Source organism: Eubalaena glacialis, chromosome 20 (assembly GCF_028564815.1).
Source record: "Eubalaena glacialis isolate mEubGla1 chromosome 20, mEubGla1.1.hap2.+ XY, whole genome shotgun sequence".
Classification (NCBI taxonomy): Eukaryota; Metazoa; Chordata; class Mammalia; order Artiodactyla; family Balaenidae; genus Eubalaena; species Eubalaena glacialis.
In genome coordinates this window covers 30,623,323-30,645,543 of record NC_083735.1, presented here as the reverse complement: position 1 = coordinate 30,645,543, position 22,221 = coordinate 30,623,323, and the positions used below count along the sequence as shown (strand labels likewise).

The window sequence follows — 22,221 nt, the reverse complement described above, 5'->3', positions numbered from 1 at the left end:
CAGGGACCTCTACCCGGCATTCAAGGCCCTTAGAAATCTGGCCCCCATTTTTTGGTCATTTATAAGCCACCCCTACCCTCACAAATTGCCTGCTCTGGCCAAAGCGGGGAACTTGATGTCTTGTCCTTGTACAGCCTGGTTCCCCAAGACCACCTGCCCTTGGCAACATGGGCCCCTGCCTCCCCCCAGCCAGTCGTTCTCAGGACCCAGCTGTAGCATCACCTCCATGAAGCCTCCCCTTGCATGGACCACTCGCTGGTTACCAACTCTATACAACCTCTTTTATGCTACCTTTTCTCATGGGCAAATCTTACATTTCAGTGAAATCCCCAAGGCAGAGAGCTTCTCACGTCCATGTTCCCCTGGCAGCTCATACAAAGGGACACTTGACAGACACCAGGGGCACGTGGATCAATACGTCGATGTCAGCGGGGGGTCAGGGTCTCCTTCCCTTTGATGCTTGCAGGGGAGGGCCCGCAGAGCTAAGGTGACTGAGCCACTGGACACGTTTGGGGGGGACACAGCCTAGAAAAGAGGTAGCACCTAGCACCGAAAAACAGGAGATGGAGAGTAGTACAGCTCCAACCCTGCCCCGATGACATGTGTCCTGGGCCAGCGTGCGCTGTCACCTTCCCGAGCTGGACGGTGAGGCCAGCACGTGTTCTACTCACCCCACGGGATCCGTGTGCCAGTCAAGTGAGATACTGTGTAGGAAGTGCTTGACAAGCATGGCACACACAGGAGTTGGCATTAGCTATCCACATGGAGTTGAAAAGAGCTCAGACAGGGGGCCAACTCTTGGCTCTAGGGCGAAGGTGGCTTTTATTTCCTTTCTTGGGAAGGGAGGGGGAGGGGAGCTTTCCCACGCACCAACCTAAGGAAGGGGTGGGTGCGCCCCCCCGGAGGAGGGGGCTGGGAGAGCCGGAGGACTCCTTCGTGTCCACTTGCTGGCCCTGGGCTGCAGGGTGTGCCTGAGGTCACTGCCCTCGGGGTGACAGCTCCTGCAGGGCTGGAGGCACACGGAGGTATCTGCTGGTGTCCACGAAGGGGGAGGGGGAGCAGGTGCCCTGAGTGAGGGAGCAGCGGGCTGGGCTGACGGCTCCACACCCGACGCCTGCCCAGGATGGTAACTTTCATAAGGCCTGGCTGGTGTGACTCTTCTCCCGAGACGGGCCTCTGGGGCCCAGCAGCATTGCTCACTCCGACGGCTGGCCCTTCAAATGTCCATCTCAAATTGTGACTCTTCACCTGGGGAGAGAAGGGACAGAGGGCCAGGTGAGCCGTGGGCATGTGGTAGCGCTGACATTCTAGAGGCCAAGAAGAGGCGTGGTTTCCCATTCTGCTGTTCCCACAAGGAGAGCAGGGCCAGGTTTGTGCTTCCAAGGAGAATGGAGGGAGAGCAGGAATTCCTGGAAACACACGTCCAGCTGTGCTCCCTCCCCCAATCCCAAATGAGGCACAGAGATCACGTCTCCCCACAGGAGAGGTGACAGCCCTGAATTTTGTATAATTTGTATTATCTTTAATAAGAGTGAATGGCTCCTTGTGATTTGAAATAAATACAACTTCCCAAATATTTCTTAAACATAAATCCTTTCTGAGCACATGTCCCAACTTCTGGTTTAGAAAGTGGTACCCTAACCTACTAGGCATACATCCGATTCCCCACAGAATAGCCTGATCCTGTGATATAGAAGTTATTTGGGTAATTCAGCCACTCACTGCCCTTGTCCAACTCTTACCATTAAAATTTTCAAGTAATTCATGCTGCGGCAGCTTGTTTTCTTTTTTCTTTTTTTTAAAATTAATTAATTAATTACTTTATTTGGCTGTGCGTGGTCTTAGTTGCAGCCCTCGGGATCTTCGTTGCCGTGTGAGGGATCTTTTAGTTGTGGCTTGCGGGATCTAGTTCCCTGACCAGGGATTGAACCCGGGACCCCTGCATTGGGAGCGTGGAGCCTTAACCACTGGACCGCCAGGGAATTCCCTTGTTTTCCTTTTTAATGGAACTGCCTCCTTCACAATCTCCTGGCCAACGCTGCTCCAAGGTTCCACAGGGCAGGATGCCTGCTGTGAGCTCCACAGGGGAACAACTACCCTCGTCTACCCACAAATATGTGGGTCCAAGGGCAGGAGCCTTGGCGTCTCATAGCCAGTAAGCAAAATGGAAAATCATGTCCCCCTCCTCCACTACACCCCATCCCAACAGTCATGCAGACCACTAGGCTGTTACTGTGGGGTCAGAGCTGTTGGCCTGGGGCACTGCTGGGCTAACCCGCATTTGTTATGGGCCAGAGCAGTTCTAGAAACTGGGAGGGAAGAGGGTGTGCAAGTGCGGGCGACGGACAGCCTTCAGGTAGTGGTGACGCAACCATTTCAGGTGTTGACAACCTCAATCCTCAACTACCAGTCTTTGGTTTAAGCGGGGGACCAACCACGTGACTCTATCCCTCCTTCTCTCCACCCTGTAACAGAGGGCAGGGAACTGCGCTGCCTGGGGCCGTCCTTCCTACTGCGCTCTCTGTGCCCGAGTCCACCTCCCTTCCCTCCACAGCTCTCCAAGTCCAAAGGCAAGGCAACTGGGGCCCGTCTTGGGAGGTGGGGTTCCCGAGTTAATAATGAACCACATCCTGCAGGCGATGGGTTCTGGGGAGATGGGTTCTCTGCTGCTGTCAGCAGAGCCAGCCCAGCCTGAGGTCCCAGCTGCTTCCTGTCTGGGCTCGGTGTACCGCCTCTGGGTGAAGGGCCAGCGGCCTCCAGGCTGACTCAGGTTGTCTGCGAGTGCTTATGCTGCGTCCTCCACGTAGCGGGAGCGCTCAGATGCTCCGGCCCGCCAGCCCCGATGCCACAAAGAGGGCATTCACACACCTCTGCCGGGGTGGCTGCTCTGATCACTTGGCAGGGGGTGTGGGGAACGGACACCAGGAAGGACCCAGCTACCCCATGTGGAACCTGCAGAAACAACTGGTTGCACTGTTTCTACCGTCTCCAGAATCCGCTACGGACACCCTAACAGAAGGCAGCCCGGATGCCTTTCTGATCCCACAGACATGTAATTTCCTAGAGGGCGAGGACACTGTGGCTTTGATAAGTCACCTCCTGCCCACAAATACCATGGGTGGGTTCCGAGTATCACAGAAACGCTTCAGGGACAATTACACAAACGTTATCAAAGTGCTTATCAAAGTGGCTGCGTGATCCCCTGGCGTTTCAAGCAAGCTCCCCACTAATGAGATTATCTGAGGCCAAATCGCCTTTCCTCCGGTTCCTGGGCCCCTTTCCCGGGGAAAGTTGGTTCCGATGAAAGTTCTACACTCCAGTCCCTACGCGCACCCTCTGGACTCTGGGCTGTTCCACGCAGGGGCATCATTCCCCTCCCTGGAACTCCCCCTGAGCGGATGGGACCACACGCATTCCCTTCCCCAGGGAGAGCCTGGCCGACCCCGGCCACTCACCGCCCGCCGGCTTGTCCTCTGGGCTGCTGCTCAGGTGGTCCTGGCTGGCTTCTGTAGGGGGCTCACCACCTACAGGGCTAGTGACCCCAGGAATGGTGGGCAGGTCCCGCGGGGGCGTTTTGGTCACAGGTGAGTTCCGACACTCCATTAGGAACTTCCGGTCGTAGATGATCCTGGTACCTGGCAGGGGGCAGGGACATTGATAAAGCCATGGCGGACTCCCCAGCTGCCCCCCCCCCCCAGCCTGCTGTTTTCCCCCATGTCTTTGAGGTGTGGCTGCAGCACAGGTGGCAGGTTTTCCTGCAAAAGCCCGGACGGAGGAGTGAGGCTTACTCATGCCTGGCTGCAGCCCAGGACCCTGATGCCACCAAACTGCCCCGGCTCCCCGTCCCGCGGGCGATCCTCTGGCCACCTGACCGCATCCTTCCTCCCCTGAGCTTGCTGCTCAAAGCCCACCAACTCACTCCCCGACTCTGTGCTCGGTGTCACCACTCACGACAATCACATCCGACAGCGGAGAAAGTGCATTTTTTATGCATTTTTCAATTCTGTCCTTACAGCACCCTCGTGGGATATCCAGAATATTTAACTCCATTTTACAGAGGGGCAAAGAGAAAAATCAAGTGATCCCCCCAACCAGTAAAAAATGAGAACGCTTCCTGTCTGGACTCAAGCCCTCCCGCCCCACGCCTCTCTTTACTCAGCCCAAAACCCCTGAGATACCCCCACCCCCAGCATCCTTTACCTATCCGCTCCAATGCGTCCCTGCACTTCAGGGCTTCTACACAGGAGACAGGGTGACTCTCCTTTCTCAAGTGTCACCCTAGGGTGAGGGGCCATGTCTTATGATTCACTATCCTTAAAGCACCCAGGACCCCTCCTATTAGGGCAGCTGCCTGGGAGACTCCTTAAAAAGGGAGTGTTTTCTCAAGCAGAGGACCCAGGAGCCTGGTGGGAGGCCAGCTGATTCCTGAAACAAGAGAGAAGACTGAGAAGGTTACTCCCGTTGGGCCCTTGTTTAATCCTGATTATCTCGGAAGCACCAGCGTGGTCCTAGTAACATAACACCTCCCGAACATTTGCTGATGGCTCCCTTCTCAACAAGGAGCAGGCCCCAGGCTCCTAGCCATCACCAGGCAGAGGAATCTAGCCAGAATTTAAAACTGTCTTGTTGTCATTATGTTTCTTTTTATAGCTACCTTCTATTTACGGCAAGTGAGTCTGGTTTTTCCATATGCAGTTGTGATATCAAGCTTCCTTTTAATATATACAATAGGATATAATTGAATATGGTAATAGTACATGTTATATATTACATGATATATGTAATAATAAAAACTAAATTTAAAAGAGAAGGTGATATAAAGGGAAATATTAAATATATGTACAAGTAGAATGCGAAGTATGATAAAGACCGCAGATGAGGGACTTCTCTGGCGGTGCAGTGGTTAAGAATCTGCCTGCCAATGCAGGGGACATGGGTTCGAGCCCTGGTCTGGGAAGATCCCACATGCCGTGGAGCAACTAAGCCCGTGCGCCACAGCTACTGAGCCTGCGCTCTAGAGCCCGCGAGCCACAACTACTGGGCCCGTGTGCCACAACTACTGAAGCCCACGCACCAAGAGCCCGTGCTCCGCAACAAGAGAAGCCACCGCAACGAGAAGCCCGCGCACTGCAATGAAGAGTAGCCCCCGCTCGCTACAACTAGAGAAAAGCCTGCGTGCAGCAACGAAAACCCAATGCAGCCCCAATAAATAAATAAATAAATAAATAAATAAATAAATAAATAAATAAATAAATAAAAAGACTGCAGATGAGGGAGAGGGATAAGTTAGGAGTTTGGGATTAACATATACATACTACTATGTATAAAATAGATAACCAACAAGGGCCTACTGTATAGCACAGGGAACTATATTCAATATCTTGTAATAACCTGTAATGGAAGAGAATCTGCAAAAGAATAGATTTATATATATATGTATTGTATAACTGAATCACTGGGCTGTACACTCGAAACTAACACAACATTGTAAATCAACTCTATTCCAATGAAAAAATAAATAAAGACTGCAGATGGACGGCGAATGGCCCCAGTTTAGAAACCAGGATGCAAGGACTTCAGGAATGCCCTTCCTTATCAGTAGCCCTGAAATACGTCCCTCACTTACCGGCTCTGCGGAGCAACATTCCAACAGCTGAGACTCATTTCTCCACGTTGAGCACTGCCTCTCTGTTAACCCTTGGAGCCAGGAGAGGGACCGGTTTGCATCTGAGCTCTGATGTGAGTTAATAAGACTGGGCTCCAGTGCTGAGGATGACCCGGGCTGCTGGAGAGCAGAGGACGGTGAGAGATACCCAAGCTGAACTTTGCCTCCTTGCTGAGTTGGCCCAGTCAGACTCGGGCCAGTCTAGGCGGCCACCCAGTCTTGCTCTCCTCTTCTGAGAGGCAGTATTGCTGAGGTTGACAGCCCTGCTCTTCATCACCAGCAGGACAAAAGTTCAGAGCTCCCGTCTCCCAGGGGGAGGCGTGGACAGCAAAGCACACAGAACGGGGCTGTACGTTAGGCTCTGCTATCAACCAGTCGGGTGGCCCTGTGCGCCTCACCCTCTGTGCCTGCCCCCGGCCCCCCGCCGTTCGGGCCTCACCTGTACCATGAAGGGCTGTGTGCCTATGAGCCCAGTGGGCTACAAATGGAGAACAACGGAGCCCTCTCCTTGAGGGAGGACGTCCTGGCTTCAGAGATGGGACCATTTTTCTGTTTCTTAGTTCTCACGGCCTGGCACTTTACTGCACGGCATGTGGAACTTCCCTGACCAGGGATCGAACCCGCGCCCCCTGCAGTGGAAGGGTGGAATCTTAACCACTAGACCACCAGGGAAGTCCATCATTTCTTTCTTTATTTTTATTGAAGTATAGTTGATTTACAATAGTGTGTTAGTTTCTGATGTACAGCAAAGTGATTCAGTTACATATATATATACACACATACACATATACATAGATACATATATATATTCTTTTCATATTCTTTTCCTTTATGGTTTATCACAGGATATTGAATACAGTTCCTTGTGCTATACAGTAGGACCTTTTAAATCTATTTTATGTATAAGAGTTTATATCTGCTAATCCCAAACTCCTTAATACCACCTTGGCTTTTTTTGTTGGTTTGTTCACCACAGAGTAGGGAACTGACCCCATTGGAGTTGAACCTAAGAGCTGGAGATTCAGTCGTCTCAAAAAAGAACTTGGAGGTCAGCAGCTTCTGGGGAGGTTCTTTAAAGGTCACTAGCCCTCAGTAATTTTTTAAACAAGTGTGGTAAAATAGAAATAACATAAAACTGACCATCTGAACTAATTTTAAAATGTACAGTTGAGTAGTGTAAGTACATCTGCATGGTTGTACAACCCATCTCCAGGACTGTTTTCATCCTGCCAAACTGAAACTCTATCCAGGAAACAACTCCCCCTCCCCCAGCCCCGGGCAACCACCACTCCACTTTCTGTCTCTCTGAGCTGGACTGCTCTAGGTGCCTCATATAAGTGGAATCATACAGTATTTGTCTTTTTGCAACTGGCTCGTTTCACTTAGCATAATGTCCTCAAGGTTCATCTACATGGTTGGACCCCATGTGGGAATTTCCTTCCATTTAAGGTTGAATAATATTCAATTGTATGGCTATACCAATTTTGTTTATCCACTGACATTCAGGTTGCATCTACCTTTTGGTTATTGTGAATAATGCTACTAGGAACATGGGTGTGCAAATATCTTGAAACCTTCCTTTCAATTCTTCAGGGTACATATTCAGAAGTAGCCCCCAGCATTTGAAAAGTCAGTAATTACGCTTAAAAGAGAAAAAGAAATAAACAATGTGCCCTTTATCCTATGGCTAGTGCACTTATTTAAAAATAAAAATCCTCATTTCAGTTAATAAAATCCATAATCTAAATGCCAGCAGAGGTGGCACCCAAGACAGCCACCATCAGAGTAATTCAGCCAGGGAGGGAGGCTGTAGGAGGGTAAGCAGGGTGTTCAGAAAGTCAGCTGACAAGGCATGGAGCCTGGGAGGGGAGGAGACCACAAAGCCACCACTGACTAATTTGGGGCTGGTGAAGGATAGGAGCTGGAGATGAAGCTGCTTTGGCTTTTTAACCCTTTCTTCTTCCAACCCTTCATGGGATCCACCATCACACAGCTTCAGTGAACAGCGATCTTCTGGAAATTCCCTACGCCTCCCACAGAGGACGCAAACTTTACAAAACACACACAGTCCCATACTGTCAAAAATAGGAAGCCTTCGCTGACAAGGCTGCCGCGGTCTCCCGGAACTGGGACGTGGCCTGCATACGGGGACAGGAAGTGGGAACCAGCAGGGGATGCCACGGTCCCTGCGAGGCTGAGCAGTAGTGGCTGGAGGTGCTGGTCAAGTGTGACCCTCTGGCGCATGGGGGTGTCACACCAGCCGGTCCCCACGTGGCACTCTTCAGCTGAGGGCCTACTTCCTCTCCGTGTAAGGGAAAACGACCCACCTCCACTAGGTTTCTACAAACAAAAGCTTTTGAGGATCTAGGCAGCTTCCAGCTGGTAGAGCCAAGACAGTGTTCCCTGCTGCTTCTCTCACAAGTCGTGCAAAACACCAAGAACAAGGAGAAGCACATGCTCCCACCGGGATGCAAAAGGGGTTCCAACTGTTCTCCAAATCACGATACAGGAGGACAGAAAGTGCATGGAGGAGTGGTTCTAACAGAGAGAGGGAAAGGGTGACCACTAAATGCAGGAAGGTGGCAGTGGAGGTTACAACAGGAAGCGAGCGGGGTCAGAACCTAGGAAGGTTCAGGAATTAGAGGCATCAAGGAAAATGGAGATGGGGGCTGAGAACAGGGAGAGGTGCCACACATTCCTCACCCAGGAGGAGGGGAGACAGGGAAAATAAGTAAAGCTGACCTCCTGAACGGGTGGCCTCAAACCCCCAGCCCTGCCCTGCTTCAGAATCAAGAGTAAAGATAAAGATCTGTAGAAAAGGATTTGGGGAGGGGGGTATCCCAAATGCAAAAAACCAACTAGCCACTAGATTGAGTCCACCAGTCTCCAAAACTCACAAGGGGCTTCCGGTCAGCTCTTAAGCACCTCACTCTTAAATATAAACAGTCAAATGTCTCCATGCATTTCTGAAAAAAGCTCACAACATTTAATGAGAGATTCAAATAAACCAACAGGGACTTCCCTGGTGCTGCAGTGGTTAAGAATCCGCCTGCCAACGCAGGGGACACGGGTTCAAGCCCTGGTCTGGGAAGATCCCACATGCCGAGGAGCCACTAAGCCCGTGTGCCACAACTACTGAGCCTGTGCTGTAGAGCCCGCAAGCCACAACTACTGAGCCTGCGTGCCACAACTAATGAAGCCCACTGCCTAGAGCCCGTGCTCCACAACAAGACAACCCACTGCAACAAGAAGCCTGCGCACCGCAATGAAGAGTAGCCCCTGCTTGACACAACTAGAGGAAGCCTGCGCACAGCAACAAAGACCCAACGCAGCCAAAATAAATAAATAAATAGATAAATAAATTAAAAAAAAAAAAAAAAAAGAATCTGCCTGCCAATGCAGGGGACACAGGTTCGAGCCCTGGTCTGGGAAGATCGCACATGCCACGGAGCAACTAAGCCCATGTGCCACAACTACTGAGCCTGCGCTCTAGAGCCCACGAGCTACAACTACTGCGCCTGTGCTCTAGAGCCCACGAGCTACAACTACTGAGCCTGTGCTCTAGAGTCTGCGAGCCACAACTATGGAGCCCACACGCCGCAACTACTGAAGCCCATGTGCTCTAGGGCCCATGCTCCGCTACAAGAGAAGCCACTGCAATGAGAAGCCTGTGCACCTCAACAAAGAGTAGCCCCTGCTCACCACAACTAGAGAAAGCCTGCACATAGCAACGAAGACCCATCGCAGCCAAAAACAAAACACAACAAATCAAAACCAACAGGAGGAAACAGATAATAAAGAGAGCAGAAGACAAAAAGATAACCAATTAGAGATAGTACCCAAATCCTGGATAATAGGAAGTCAAGAAAGAGAGAAAAGAAAAATTGATCAAAAGAATTTACTTAAATAGAAAAAAAGAAAGAGACTTTTCCCAAATGGAGAGATGAGTCTTTTTTCTTTTTTTTTTTTAAATCAGTTTACTGTTTTTATTTATTTAATTTTTATTTATTTATTTTTTGGCTGCATTGGGTCTTCGTTGCTGTGTGTGGGCTTTCTCTAGTTGCGGTGACTGGCGGCTACTCTTCGTTGAGGTGTGCGGGCTTCTCACTGTGGTGGCTTCTCTTGTTGCGGAGCAAGGACTCTAGGTGCGCCGGCTTCAGTAGTTGTGGCATGCGGGCTCAGTAGTTGTGGCTCGCGGGCTCTACAGCACAGGCTCAGTAGTTGTGGTGCACGGGCTTAGTTGCTCCGCGGCATGTGGGACCTTCCTGGACCAGGGCCAGAACCCGTGTCCCATGCCTTGGCAGGCGATTCTTAACCACTGCGCCACCAGGGAAGTCCCTGTCTACTTTTTTAAAAATAAATTTATTTATTTATTTGTTTGTCTATCTATCTACTTATTTTTGGCTACATTGGATCTTCGTTGCTGCGCGCAGGCTTTCTCTAGTTGCGGCGAGCGGGGGCTACTCTTCCTTGCAGTGTGCAGGTTTCTCATTGTGGTGGCCTCTTGTTGCGGAGCATGGGCTCTGAGCGCGCGGGCTTCAGTAGTTGTGGCACGTGGGCTCAATAGTTCTGGTGCACGGGCTTAGTCGCTCTGCAGCATGTGGGATCTTCCAGGACCAGGGTTCGAACCTGTGCCCCCTGCATTGGCAGGCGGATTCTTAACCACTGAGCCACCAGGGGAAGTCCTATAACTTTATATATATACAACTTTGATTTTTTTTTCAAAACTAAGAGACAGGTTAAATAAGTTATGGATCAGACTTACAATACAATGCTGTGCAGGTACTATTTGGAATAAGAAAAGTGTACACTGTCCACAGTATTTCATGAAAAAGTCACAGAACTGTATTTTGTGTTTGGTTATCTCTGGGGGTGAGATAAGGATTAAGGCAAAGAAAACATCTTTTACACTGAACTTTTTTTTTTTTAAATACAAAACTGTAATAAGGATATAGGGATATTAAGCAAACAAATAAATAAAGATATAAGGTCAGAATCTCCTTTCCTAGTAAGTCAAGTTAAAACTGCTGTGGCTGGAACAAGATAGCCTCCCCACCCCATGAAAGCCCAGGGGGCTCTCTGCTGGGCTGGGGAAGGAGTGGTAAGCTCACCCCTCCAGCACCTCCAGGCCATGTGCACCAGCCCCGTCCACGCTAGACTTTAACTCCAGAACTGTATTCAAGGATCAGGAGAAGTGTTAACACTCACCCACAAAATTGCCAGTCTTTGCTCAATCCCATGCCCTGAGAGTAGGTGTGCTGGGTCGGTCGTGTATTCACTCACTGAACCCCTTTGTTTGTTTTTTGGCGGTGCCATGGGGCTTGCGGGTATCTTAGTTCCCCGACCAGGGATCAAACCTGTGCCCCCTGCAGGGTAAGTGCTGCGTCCTAACCACTGGACTGCCAGGGAAGTCCCTCACGGAACCCCTTTGGACCACAGCAGGCCAGGTATGAGGGATGTAAGGGACTGTTAGATATAGGAACAGCTCCCTGATCTCAGACACACACTTAGTCGGAGGAGAAAGACCTGGAAACAAACGATTACTGTCAAGTGTGTGGAGTCTAAAAACGGAGGCGTAGGTGGGGATCACAGAGGGACAGGGAGAGATCTACCCCGTGTGTACCGCTGGCGACAGAGAATCCAAGCCCCCTGACCCTAAACCCCTGAGCCAGAGAAGCATCCAAATCACCCCAGTTCTGCACTGCCCCAAACTGGGGAGTGGTCCGTGGGTGACTCAGATGGGAGGTACTGGAGGTGCAGAGCAGGGGAATCCAGAACCTGCCACCCTGCAGGGCTGGGGGGAGAAGAGAGGTGGACCACCCCCACCCCCATCACGCTTCCAACCATTTGTGTAGCTGGGATCCTGTTGGGTGCTGGGGGAGACTTCAAGGTTGGGTCTCGAACTACATGTAGAGAATAACTGAGGGTGCCTTCTAACTGAAAGCCCATTCAAATGCATCGCCGTAAGTCCAGCGGGCTGCCGGAGTTCCCAGCTATGGAGAGAAAGGGTGGGAACACTGGAGTAGGGGTTGGTGGGAGAATACAGTGCTGCTCTTCCTGCAGCCTAGTGGTCAGAGACCCAGCTCTCCCACTTGCTGGCTCTACCCACTCTGGGAGTTATTGCTCCATGTCTCTGTGCCTCGATTTCTTCCTCTGTAGAATGGGGATGATGGTGACGACGACAGTGCAACTTCACAGGGTCACTGTGTGGGGCAGCACAGTGGCTGACACAAAGTAAGCCCTAAACAAACAAACCCTAGCTATTACCATGGCCAGTGTGGCTTCAGGTGACATACTTTACCCTTTACTCAGTCCCATCCACACCAGGGATGAGTTATATGGGGGCCAAAACAAAGAAACAAACAAAAAACTGGGACAAATCAGAGGGGAGGCAAGCAACCCTGCGAAGAGACTTGTGGGGAAAGGGCAGGGGTGGAGATGGGGGAGGGTAAGGGCATCCTCCATCCTTTTTTGGTCCACAGAAACATGCTTCAAGAACCACCACAAGGCGACTTCCCTGGGGGCGCAGTGGGTAAGACTCCGCGCTCCCAACGCAGGAGGCTGGGGTTCGATCCCTGGTCAGGGAACTAGATCCCACACGCATGCCGCAACTAAGAGTTCGCAAGCCGCAACTAAGGAGCCCACCTGCCGCAACTAAGGAGCCCACAGGCCCCAACTAAGGAGGCCGCCTGCCGCAGCTAAGGAGCCCGCCTGCCATAACTAAGACCCGGCACAACCAAATAAATAAATAATTTAATTTAAAAACAAAAACAAAAACAAAAACAAAAAAAACCACCACAAGGGGACTTCCCTCGTGGTCCAGTGGTTAAGACTCTGCGCTTCCACTGCAGAGGGAGTGGGTTGGATCCCCGATGGGGGAACTAAGAGCCCACATGCTGTACAGTGTGGCCAAAAAATTAAAAAGAACCATGGCATGTTTGATAACTGGTGTCATCTGGGACTTTAAACTCCAGATGTGCACCAAATGCAAGAAAGGCATTTTTTCTCCAGGCAGGTTTTGGGGTGAGGACAGCTTGTTTGAACATATAAAGCAAGGCAGACCTTCCCTAGGGTCTGGTTTCTGCACCTGTAAACAAGGGCTTGTTCTGGGCTCATTCAAACTATTTTTAAAGCACCAACCCCGTGCCAGGATTTAGAGGTAATCTCTCAGGTCTGTTCCAGCTCTGACACCAACCATTTATTTTTAGGATCTCCTTGTGGGCAGGTGCTTTTCAAGTGTAACTAGCCTGGGGCCGGGGGCGCAGCAGTTCTGGGCTCAAACCCGGGTGCGCCACACACCAGCCCTCACCTCCCAGTCCCAGCTTCATTCCACAGCTCGGTGCCAACGAGACCCGCGCCTCGCAAGAGTGGCCTGAAGATCACATCACCACGTGAGCCCTGCCTGCCTGTGGGCAGGGCGGCGGCGCTCAGAGCCTGACCTGCTAGGTCTCCCGTGGCCCCCTCGACCCCCAGGAGGGAGACACATTGTCCTCGACTCGCAGACAGGAAACTGAGGCTCAGAAAGGCCGGCCCCTCGCAGCCATCCGGAGGCAGACCCAGCCCGTGTCGCCTCCGACCCTAAACACCAGCCTCTGTTTATAACGAGCAGGGCAGCGGGGCCACCGCACCTCGGCCAGCACCGGCCACTGGGGAAGTCGCAGGGGTCCCCAGACTTCTGCCTCCTTTCCCGCCCGTTTGGCCAGAACAGGATGTTCCCTGGGAGGGAGTTCTCCTAGATTCCTTCTTCATCCCCCGCCCCCGCTGCGGTCCCGCCCTCCCCTCGGGGCCAAGCAGCGTCTGGATATGGCTCCTGTAAGTTGAGACGCTGGTCCCTCGCTCTCCCCGGGCCTGCCTGGCAGGAGCGCTCCTCCCCAGGACGTGAGGCCCGACAAGAGTACAAGCGCGTAATTCCTAGAACTGCTGTTCCCCTTCCAGGGGCGGGAAAGCATTTCACAACACGGTTAGGCGGAGGGCGGACGCCTGTGCTCGGACGCGGGCCAGCCGCCCGGGAGCCACGCACTCGGATGAGCTTACAGCCGGCTCACCGGCGATGCCCCGACGACCGCGAGGCACAGCCGCGGCCGCGCGGGCCCGCAGGGCTCTCCCTCCCCGCCCTTGCCTGGGTGGCTGTTCTTGCTGGGCAGTCTGTTTGGCAAACAGAGCCGACCGGTCCGGGAGAGAATCTTGGTAGAGAAGCAGAAGAGGACGCTCCCTCCAAGACTGCCCTTCACGTCTGGCCCCGCCAGCTCTGCAGAGAGAACCAAGATGCCCACGTTCTCGGGGGTCAAGGGGTCTTATGAAGGTCCTGGAGTAACAAAGATGCCACCACAGAGTGGCAAAGGGCCCTCCCTTCAGGCCCCATGAGGGAATAGGCCGGTTGATTCGAAAATTAAGCAGAAGGGACAAGGCTTTTACAGGGACGTTCAGAACAAAATAGCTGAACGAATTCTTCTAGGGCCGGCCCAGCTCCTCCCCGTTCCCTGTGCACCTGGCAGAGCCAGGTAAGGCTGCCTCTGAAACTCACTACCAACAGGGGAGTGCCCGTCTGAAATGCCCCACCCCTGTTGTTGCTGGAAAAGGGAGGGGCCCTGTTTTTTTGAATGGCATCCCCCCAAATTCACATGCAGAAGCCCCAACCCCTAGTACCTCAGTGTAACCCTAATTGGAGAGAAGGTCTTTTAAACAGGCCATTATGTTAAAATGAGGCCATTGGGTAGGGGCCCTTAAACAACATGTCGGTGTCCTTGTAAGAGGAGAGAGAGATTCCACAGAGGAAGGACGACCACCAGGTGCAGAGGCAGCAAGAGGGCTGCAGTCTGCAAGCCAAGGACAGGGCCTCAGGAGAAACCAAGCCTGCCGGCACTTTGATCTTGGACTCTCAGCTTCCAGACCAAGGAGAAAATAAACTCCTGTTGTTTAAACTACCCAGCCCGTGGATTTTGTTACGGGAGCCCTAGCAAATTAATATAGGCCTACTTTCCCCTTTTGTTCAGAAGAGCAGAAGAGAGAAGCCCACTTATACACACCCACTCTTTAAGGCAAGAGACCCAGTTCTTCACCTCCACACCGTGTGCCTCACCGGGCGTGTGCTGAGTGTGAACCCGCCTGCACCCCCGGTGGTCTCCCTCCCACCCACCTGTGGACTGCTGGGCTCAGACACCTGACATCATCCTCTTGTCAGTATTCCAGAAAATCAAGGATGTTCAAATGCGAGTGCTGAGCAGGGCTGGGCAAGCACGGGCTCCTCTGAAGGGTGTACCCAAAGCCCAGCTGCTTGAAGGGGAAAGAGGTAGGCTGGGCGGCAGTTAGTAAGAGAAGGCATGACAGCAAGTGAATGCATGGCCCAGTGGCCTGGCACCATGGCCATCTGTATTGTTTGCTTTCTGGAGCTGGACAGAAGGGCTTGAAAATGGGGCATGGGATCTATGACTCAATATTTTCAGGAAGGTGTCCTCTGTTCTTAAACCAACGGTCAATTCACAGGCTTGTGATTCCTGTCTGCTTCTACACCTGGCCCTGGCTCTGCTGGCCACACAGCAGGACGGGCAGTTAAGTCTCCTTAAAGGACTGTTCTTTGAGGCTTGGCCCTTGTGGAACATCGTCTAAAAGCGCGGTCTGCATAAATCCTCCGATCCCTGTTTGCATATGCGGCTTCCCTCATTCAAAGGAGTTATTTTCCCCTCTCTTTGAATCTGGGCTAGCCCGCAGCTTGCCTTGACTGACAGAATACCGTGTCAGTGACATTATGTGACTTCTGAGCCTAGGCCTTAAGAGGCCTTGCAAACTGCCATGTAAATAAGCTCACATTCTGAATGATGTGAGACCACGAGGACAGAAAGAGAGCCCAACCTTCCAGCTGTCCCCAGCAATGCCCAGACAGGTGGCTAAGGCCATCTTGGACCTTCTAGCCCAGGGCAATCCAGCTGCCAACTGTATGCAGCCAGATGAGTAGCTCAGGCAAGATGATCAAAAAATGCCCAACTGGACCAAAGAATGAAGAGAAATAACAGATTGTTGTTGTTGTTGAAGTTACTAAGTTTGGGGATGGCTTGTTACACAGCAGTAGCTAACTGATACGGCCATTCTCATCAAGACAAGTATCTCTGGGTCTAGTATCTGAGCTCTCCCCGTGAACCTTCATGGGCATAAGCAATGGGTTACAAGGCCCATGTCTTGAGCATGCAAATGCCATGGACAGATGTCACCTATTTCCACCTAGTCAGCAATACTGGCTGCAAACAAGTAAATAAAGAGCAGCAATCCTAGTTTCTAAGACCTTGGCCCCAATACTGACTTGCTCAGTATAAAAAGTCACTTCCTTCCACTTTCTGCTCCATAATGATTGGAAATAATACTGGGATAAGTGGGAAAGTTAAGAGAAAGTTAGCTTCTGCCTCTGGGACTTTCCAAGATAAATAACTATACCTGTAACTGAAAGGACAGAAAAGAAAATTCTAAATATTCTTATTAAGCTAGCTCAGACCCAGGCCTGGTGGTAGAGACACTAGGTTACCCTGAGAATGCTTTCATTGCAGGAGTCTTTTCAACCCTTCACCTTCTAGACATCACATGTAGCTGGTGGCACTGCAAAATAAGCCATCTCTGAAAGAACTTCCTATCTAACCTAGGGAACAAACACGTAAACAAATACACATGATTCACTGCTATGAATCATAAAGGAGGAAGAACACTGGCATGGATCTCAGTAAGATGAGAAAGTGACAGATTTTTCCTTTGTTTGTTTGAACACACAAGGATCTATGCACACAAATGAATACCTTTTGTCTGTTTCACCTTAAGAAGCAATCCTTTTTTCAGTAATGCTGCCCTTTCCTAATTCCTCTTCCAGGAATGACATCAAATATCGACCCGACAAGCAAACGCCTCGCTACTTTATACCAAGAGAACAATATGGTACCATCCTGCTGGCCCTTTCACCAAATTTGGTAATGAAGGACTTCTTTGCTCTTGCACGAAAAAACAAAAAAACTCCTTTTTCAAATAATGAGGCCCTGCCATCTTTGAGGAAAAAAATACGTAAGCTTCTGAAGGCAATTCAAATCCAACAGCTGTGTCTGCATTGTTAGAATGTAAGGCCTACCAGGCCGACTACTTAGAGCGGGCAATTCTCACTTAGTATCATACAGGTTCTCAGGGGTGGCGTGGGGTGTCTGTCTAATTGCTTCAGTCTATAGATAGAACTCTGATGCTTATAATTCTATTTCATGTGTGACTTCATCTTTCTAACTTGCAATGCAAGCCCTCGAGGTCACACTGTCTTCCCATGCCATAAAGGCCTTAAGAACAGGGAGGCCATGGGCATTGGAGGGAGTCTGGGATGCTCTACACCAGGGTCCTCGTCAAAGTCTTTAATGAGGCACATAGTGTGGAATGTTCCAAACGCTTTAAAAGGAAGCTCAGGTCAGTGTAAAAAGAGGCCCATTACAGTTCCCTCCTTGCCTTACTGTCAAGTTCTTTTAACCTGTAATAAAGAGACAATGTGGACTTCCCTGGTGGCGCAGTGGTTAAGAATCCGCCTGCTAATGCAGGGGACATGGGTTCGATCCCTGATCCAGAAAGATCCCACATGCCGCGGAGCAACTAGGCCCGTGCGCCACAACTACTGAGCCTGCGCTCTAGATCCCGCGAGCCACAACTGCTGAAGCCCGTGCGCCTAGAGCCCGTGCTCCGCAACAAGAGAAGCCACCGCAATGAGAAGCCCGCACACCGCAACGAAGAGTAGCCCCTGCTCGCTGCAACTAGAGAAAGCCTGCGCGCAGCAACGAAGACACAACGCAGCCAAAAATAAATAAATAAAATAAATAAATTTATAAAAAAAAAAAAAGAGACAATGTGACTAAGGCCTGGGGACACTGGCTGTACCCCAGCTTCAGTGCCCACTCCACCTCCCCGTCTTCCCGGCACTCTCTGTTCCACGGCCAGACCTGGGAGCTGCCCCAAGGTAAGCTTCCTGGGCACAGACTTTGTTTGTCTAACCAAATAGGGTGCCAGTAACACCTGTAGTCCTACCTGCGTACCTCTGATTAACCTTATCCAGGTCCAGGGCTTAGGTATGACTGCCACCCAAGCAACAACCCCTATAGCTTTGGGGTCAAACATCCAATAAGGAACTGGGAACGTAGAGGTTGGTGGGGGAAGGGTGGATGAAGGTATCTGACCCACTCAAAAGTTCTGCTGGTGTATGGTGTTACTGGAGATTTTTAAGACTTCACAGATATAGAGAACAGACTTGTTGCTCAGGGAAAGGGGTGGTGGGGAAGGGAAGGATTGGGAGTTTGGGATTAGCAGATGCAAACTATTCTAATATATATAGGATGGATAAACAACAAGGTCCTACTGTATAGCAGCACAGGGAACTATATTCAATATGCTGTGATAAACCCTAATGGAGGAACTTCCCTGGTGGTCCAGTGAATAGGACTCTGTGCCTCCAAGGCAGGGGGCACAGGTTTGATCCCTGGTCAGGGAACTAAGGTCCCTCATGCCGCAGAGCGTGGCCAAAAAAAAAAAAAAAAAAAAAACCCTAATGGAAAAGAATATGAAAAGGAATATATATGTATAGCTGAATCACTTTGCTGTACAGCAGAAATTAACACATTGTAAATCAACTATACTTCAATAAAATTAAAAAAAAAAGAACCCACAAGACTCCACAGACTCAAATATTCATCTGTGACACTCCCTGAAGTAAATTTCTCTTAAGTTCTCCAGATACCTAACTTCAGATCAGTCGTTCAGCCTGTGTAGGGTTAATGACCATGGAAAGCAAAGTGAGTCATAGGAATGGAGATGGCTCAGATCATCTGCCCTCATTCTGCCCCAGGGACAAACACTGCAGTGCCGTTCCCAGCAAGAGTGACCAGCAGACACTTTACTCCAGTAGCTCCTGACACCTCCCACCCAGGAAGACTCTGTCAAAAGCCTGGCTCTCCAGACCCTGGTTTAAAGATGGATGCCAAACCCAACCTCAAGAGAAGTTTACCTGGATAGAAGAAGCATCACTTTTGGTCAGACCGCAGAGGACTGAAACGGTGAGGGCCATCACATTCCACTAATTCCTCGGTACTCAGAGTGTGGTACTTACACCCATCACTGGGAGCTAGTTAGAAATGCAGAGTCTTAGGCCCTACCGCCAACCTACAGAATCAGAATCTGCATTGAAATGAGGTCCCCAGGTAATTCGTATGCACATCGAAGACTAAGAAACAGCACTCCAGACAAGCAGAAAGAGGCCAGGAATGACCTCTTCTCATTAGGTCAAGCTCCTCTGCCCTGGGCGAAGGGGCGGCAAAGGGTTGGGGTGAAGTGGGCTTTGGAGGAAGACTCGACAACTTGGCTGAGGCAGAGGCAAGCCTGGATCCTCCAGGTTATGGATTGTGAGCTGTGCCTCCCCGGCTGGACACCCCAGACAAGAAAGACCTGGCTTTAGGCTCTGGGCACTGCTAGCTTCCTTCCTGTTGGCCTCAGAAACTAAGTTACACTCTGATGCCCCTTCTTCTCTCTCTCAACTGAAGACCTTCAAAAGGAGGGAGATTGGCTGAGGTCTGCCCCAAACCCCTATTTCCCAGTGCAAAGTGAGGAGTGGGAGTTCCCTATAAACAACACCCCTGGCGATTGCTTCCAATCTGACCCACCCCATCTAGCAACAAAGCTGCAAAATAGGGCCACCTGAGCCTTCAGGCCTGCCTCAGTGCCCACCCTGAACAGATCAAGCACAGGTTCACATCCTCATTTGAAGGAGCCCCAAAATTGTCCAGAAAGGTCCCAGTAGACACATCATGACACAGAAAAAGCAGAACAGCATGGACTATATAATAAGTTCCAGCATGGAAAGAGAATTTGAGTCAAAGAGTGGCAGGAGGGGTCGCTGGGAACTTTTCCTTGGATCATTTTTAATAGATAAGGCAGCATTTCTCCCCTCTATGCTTGGCTGCTATTTCTTCTTCAATCTGTGAAAACGGTGTGACACTGCACAGTGGGCACGTATTTGGGGCCTCAGTGACGCGTTCCGTAGAATAAGGTGGCACCGTTGTACAAGAACGTCTAAGATCGCTAACAGCTCTAACGTTGTATGTTTTGGATCAAACAGCTCCGGGCCTCGGATCTGGCTGTGCTCGCTGGTGGCGGGACAGCTGCCTGAGAAAATAAGCATGTGGTCCCGACGCTGGCAGGCGACGAGGCTGCAGCCCCGTCCGCGCGCGTCCGCCCCCACCCGTGGGTCTCAGCGGAGCGCCAGAATCTGCGGCGTTTTTCGAGTAGTTTGGGAAGGACCGGTGGAAGAGGGGGTAAGGGGAGGGGAGAAGGGCAGAAGCGGGTGAGAACAGCGCGAGGACGGGAGGGAAGTGGTGAGCACGAGGGTTTCATCATGCAAACGCGTGGGCAGGTTTCATCAGCGCCCGTGCGCCGGGACTCCGGGGCTGGGAGGGAATGCCAGGCTCCCGAGGGCAGCCCAAGGCGGGCCCCCACCCGCGCCAGCTCAGCTTCCTCTTCCTCATGCATTCTCAGGGAGCTCACACGGTTCCCTCCCCTCCCCCCGGACAGAAGAACGTGTTTTTCTGCACAGCGCTGCCCGCAGCCCCAGGTCCCTTCGCTGAGAACCACACGCCTAAAAGGGCGTTCTGCCACCCGTGTCGCCGAGGCACTGCTGGAGCAGGCCAGCACCCTCAGCCCAAAGCTGGGGGTGCCTCGGGAAGGAAAAAGGGCTCTGCAAGAGTCAGTGACGGCAACAACCTATCCCATAAAAACCCCAGGCCCGGCCTCTTCTTGGTTCGTGGGTCACCATGACCCCACCCTATTCCGCCTCAGAACTGCCCCCAGCACCCAGAAGGGGCAGCACACCTTGGCATGTGGCAGTCCTGGAAGCGTGCGTTTGTTTGGGTAAGACGACTCAGCTGTCTGTCCCAGAAAAAAGGAAACTAATGTGGTGGCATTTGCAGCCGCGGCTCTGGAGTTCGCACCCAGAGGGCGGGCGATGGAAGGCGGCCCCCCGCGCGCTCCCTGTGGCCACCGCCGTGACCCTCACCGCCTCCCTGATGCCCCGTATCCGTTCTTCCCAGTCGCCGCGCCCCGGAGCCCGGTCGCCACGTCCAGCTGGCGGTTCCCGAGCCCTCCAGCTCTGCCCAGTCCGTTCTCCACACCGCCCGCACCCGGAGCGGGCGCCCGGTGACCCCCGAGCCCGTGCCTACCTCCCGGGGTGGTGCTGAAGAGCGTGCCGCCAGGGGTGGTGCTGTAGTCCCCGTGAGGCAGCTGCACGCCGTCGCCGAGGACCACCCGGCGAGTGGCGGGGATGGCCCGGCTTGGGGTCTGGCTGCAGCTGCTGCCGCTGGACATGGTCTCGCGCCCGCTCCGCCCGCAGCCGGAGAGTGGCCCTCGCACCCCTCCGGCCTCGCTCAGCCTCGCTCGGGCCCGTCCCGCCCGAGACCGCCCCTTCCGCCTCTCGGGGTGACGCCCCCTGGGATTTGTAGTCCTGCCGCGCCGCCGCCACGCCCACCTCCCCCGGGCCGAGGGCTCTGCGGTTCCTCCCCCGCGCTGGGTGGGAGGCCTCTTACCCACCCGCTCCTGGGCGCCGAAGCCTGCGCCCCGCCCCTGTTCCTTTCGGGTACCTCGCGGCCACGCCCCTATTCCTTTCGGGTCCCCAGTGGCCACGCCCCTGTTCCTTTCGGATCCCCCCACTGACACGCCCCTATTCCTTTCGTGTCCCCCGCTGACACGCCGGCAGGGACGGGTCGGGTGGGGTTGGTGGTCGGGAAGCTTGCCTAGGTTAATGGTTGCTGGGTCGGGGGCGCGTCTCAGGCTGTGCGGGGATCCTAGCCCATCCGGCCCCCTGTGGGAAGGCTAGTTTCAATACTGGGACATCAGGCCTGAAGGTCCCCTCAGCCCTCCCTGTTTCGTGCTCTAGTTCCTCAGATGAGAAAGTGGGGATTGGTTGGTTGGTCATTCATCGGTTTATTGAGCATTCGTGATATGGCAGGCGTGGAAGAAAGCGCCAAGAATGCACATTCCTTGCCCTGGAGGCTGTGGGAGAAGAACATGGGGACGAACCACCCAGCTGGGTGACGACGAGGGTTAAACCTGGAGCGAGGTGGGGCTTCGAGAGATTGGACCTCGGTGGGGCGGACGTGTGGGGAGGGGTAAGAGTCGGTCAGAGAAGGTGCCTTACACCCTTGAGTTGGGTCCGTCTCCCCCGACGCTGCCTGACGTTTAGTAGGTGCTTCTTGAATGAACGAAGGAAGGAACGAATCCTCAAGGAGATCCCCAAGTGGAGGACAGAAAAGCCTGTGGTGGCCACCTGTTGGAAGGGAAGAGGAGAGAGAAAAGTTTAAAAGGGAAATTAGGGCCGGATTGTGAAGGGTCTTCTATTACGCATTTCTTTTTTTTTTTTTAATAAATTTATTTATTATTTTTGGCTGCGTTGGGTCTTCGTTGCTGCGCTTGGGCTTTCTCTAGTTGCGGCGAGCGGGGGCTACTCTTCATTGCGGTGCGCGGACTTCTCATTGCGGTGGCTTCTCTTGTTGTGGAGCACGGGTTCTAGGCAC

At 52.2% G+C, this 22,221-nt stretch overlaps 1 protein-coding gene across 1 annotated transcript; it reads right to left on the bottom strand.

Annotated features, from left to right (window-relative positions):
• Window positions 1-803: 803 nt before the first annotated feature.
• Window positions 804-21,120, bottom strand: EIF4EBP1 (eukaryotic translation initiation factor 4E binding protein 1). Its single transcript, XM_061177329.1, has 3 exons — window positions 20,872-21,120; window positions 3,456-3,635; window positions 804-1,248 (listed from the first exon to the last, which is right to left on the bottom strand). The coding sequence occupies exons 1-3, from the start codon at window positions 21,014-21,016 to the stop codon at window positions 1,217-1,219; spliced, it is 357 nt and encodes a 118-aa protein (XP_061033312.1). The 5' UTR covers window positions 21,017-21,120; the 3' UTR covers window positions 804-1,216.
• Between the last annotated feature and the right edge of the window lie 1,101 nt (window positions 21,121-22,221).

Coding starts and splice junctions, on each gene's coding strand:
- EIF4EBP1 (XM_061177329.1), bottom strand. CDS start 21,016: ATGTCCAGCGGCAGCAGCTGCAGCCAGACCCCAAGCCGGGCCATCCCC. Junction 3,636..20,871: donor CTTCAGCACCACCCCGGGAG/GTAGGCACGGGC, acceptor GCCCCCTGCCAG/GTACCAGGATCATCTACGAC. Junction 1,249..3,455: donor AGAGGACAAGCCGGCGGGCG/GTGAGTGGCCGG, acceptor TTCTCTCCCCAG/GTGAAGAGTCACAATTTGAG.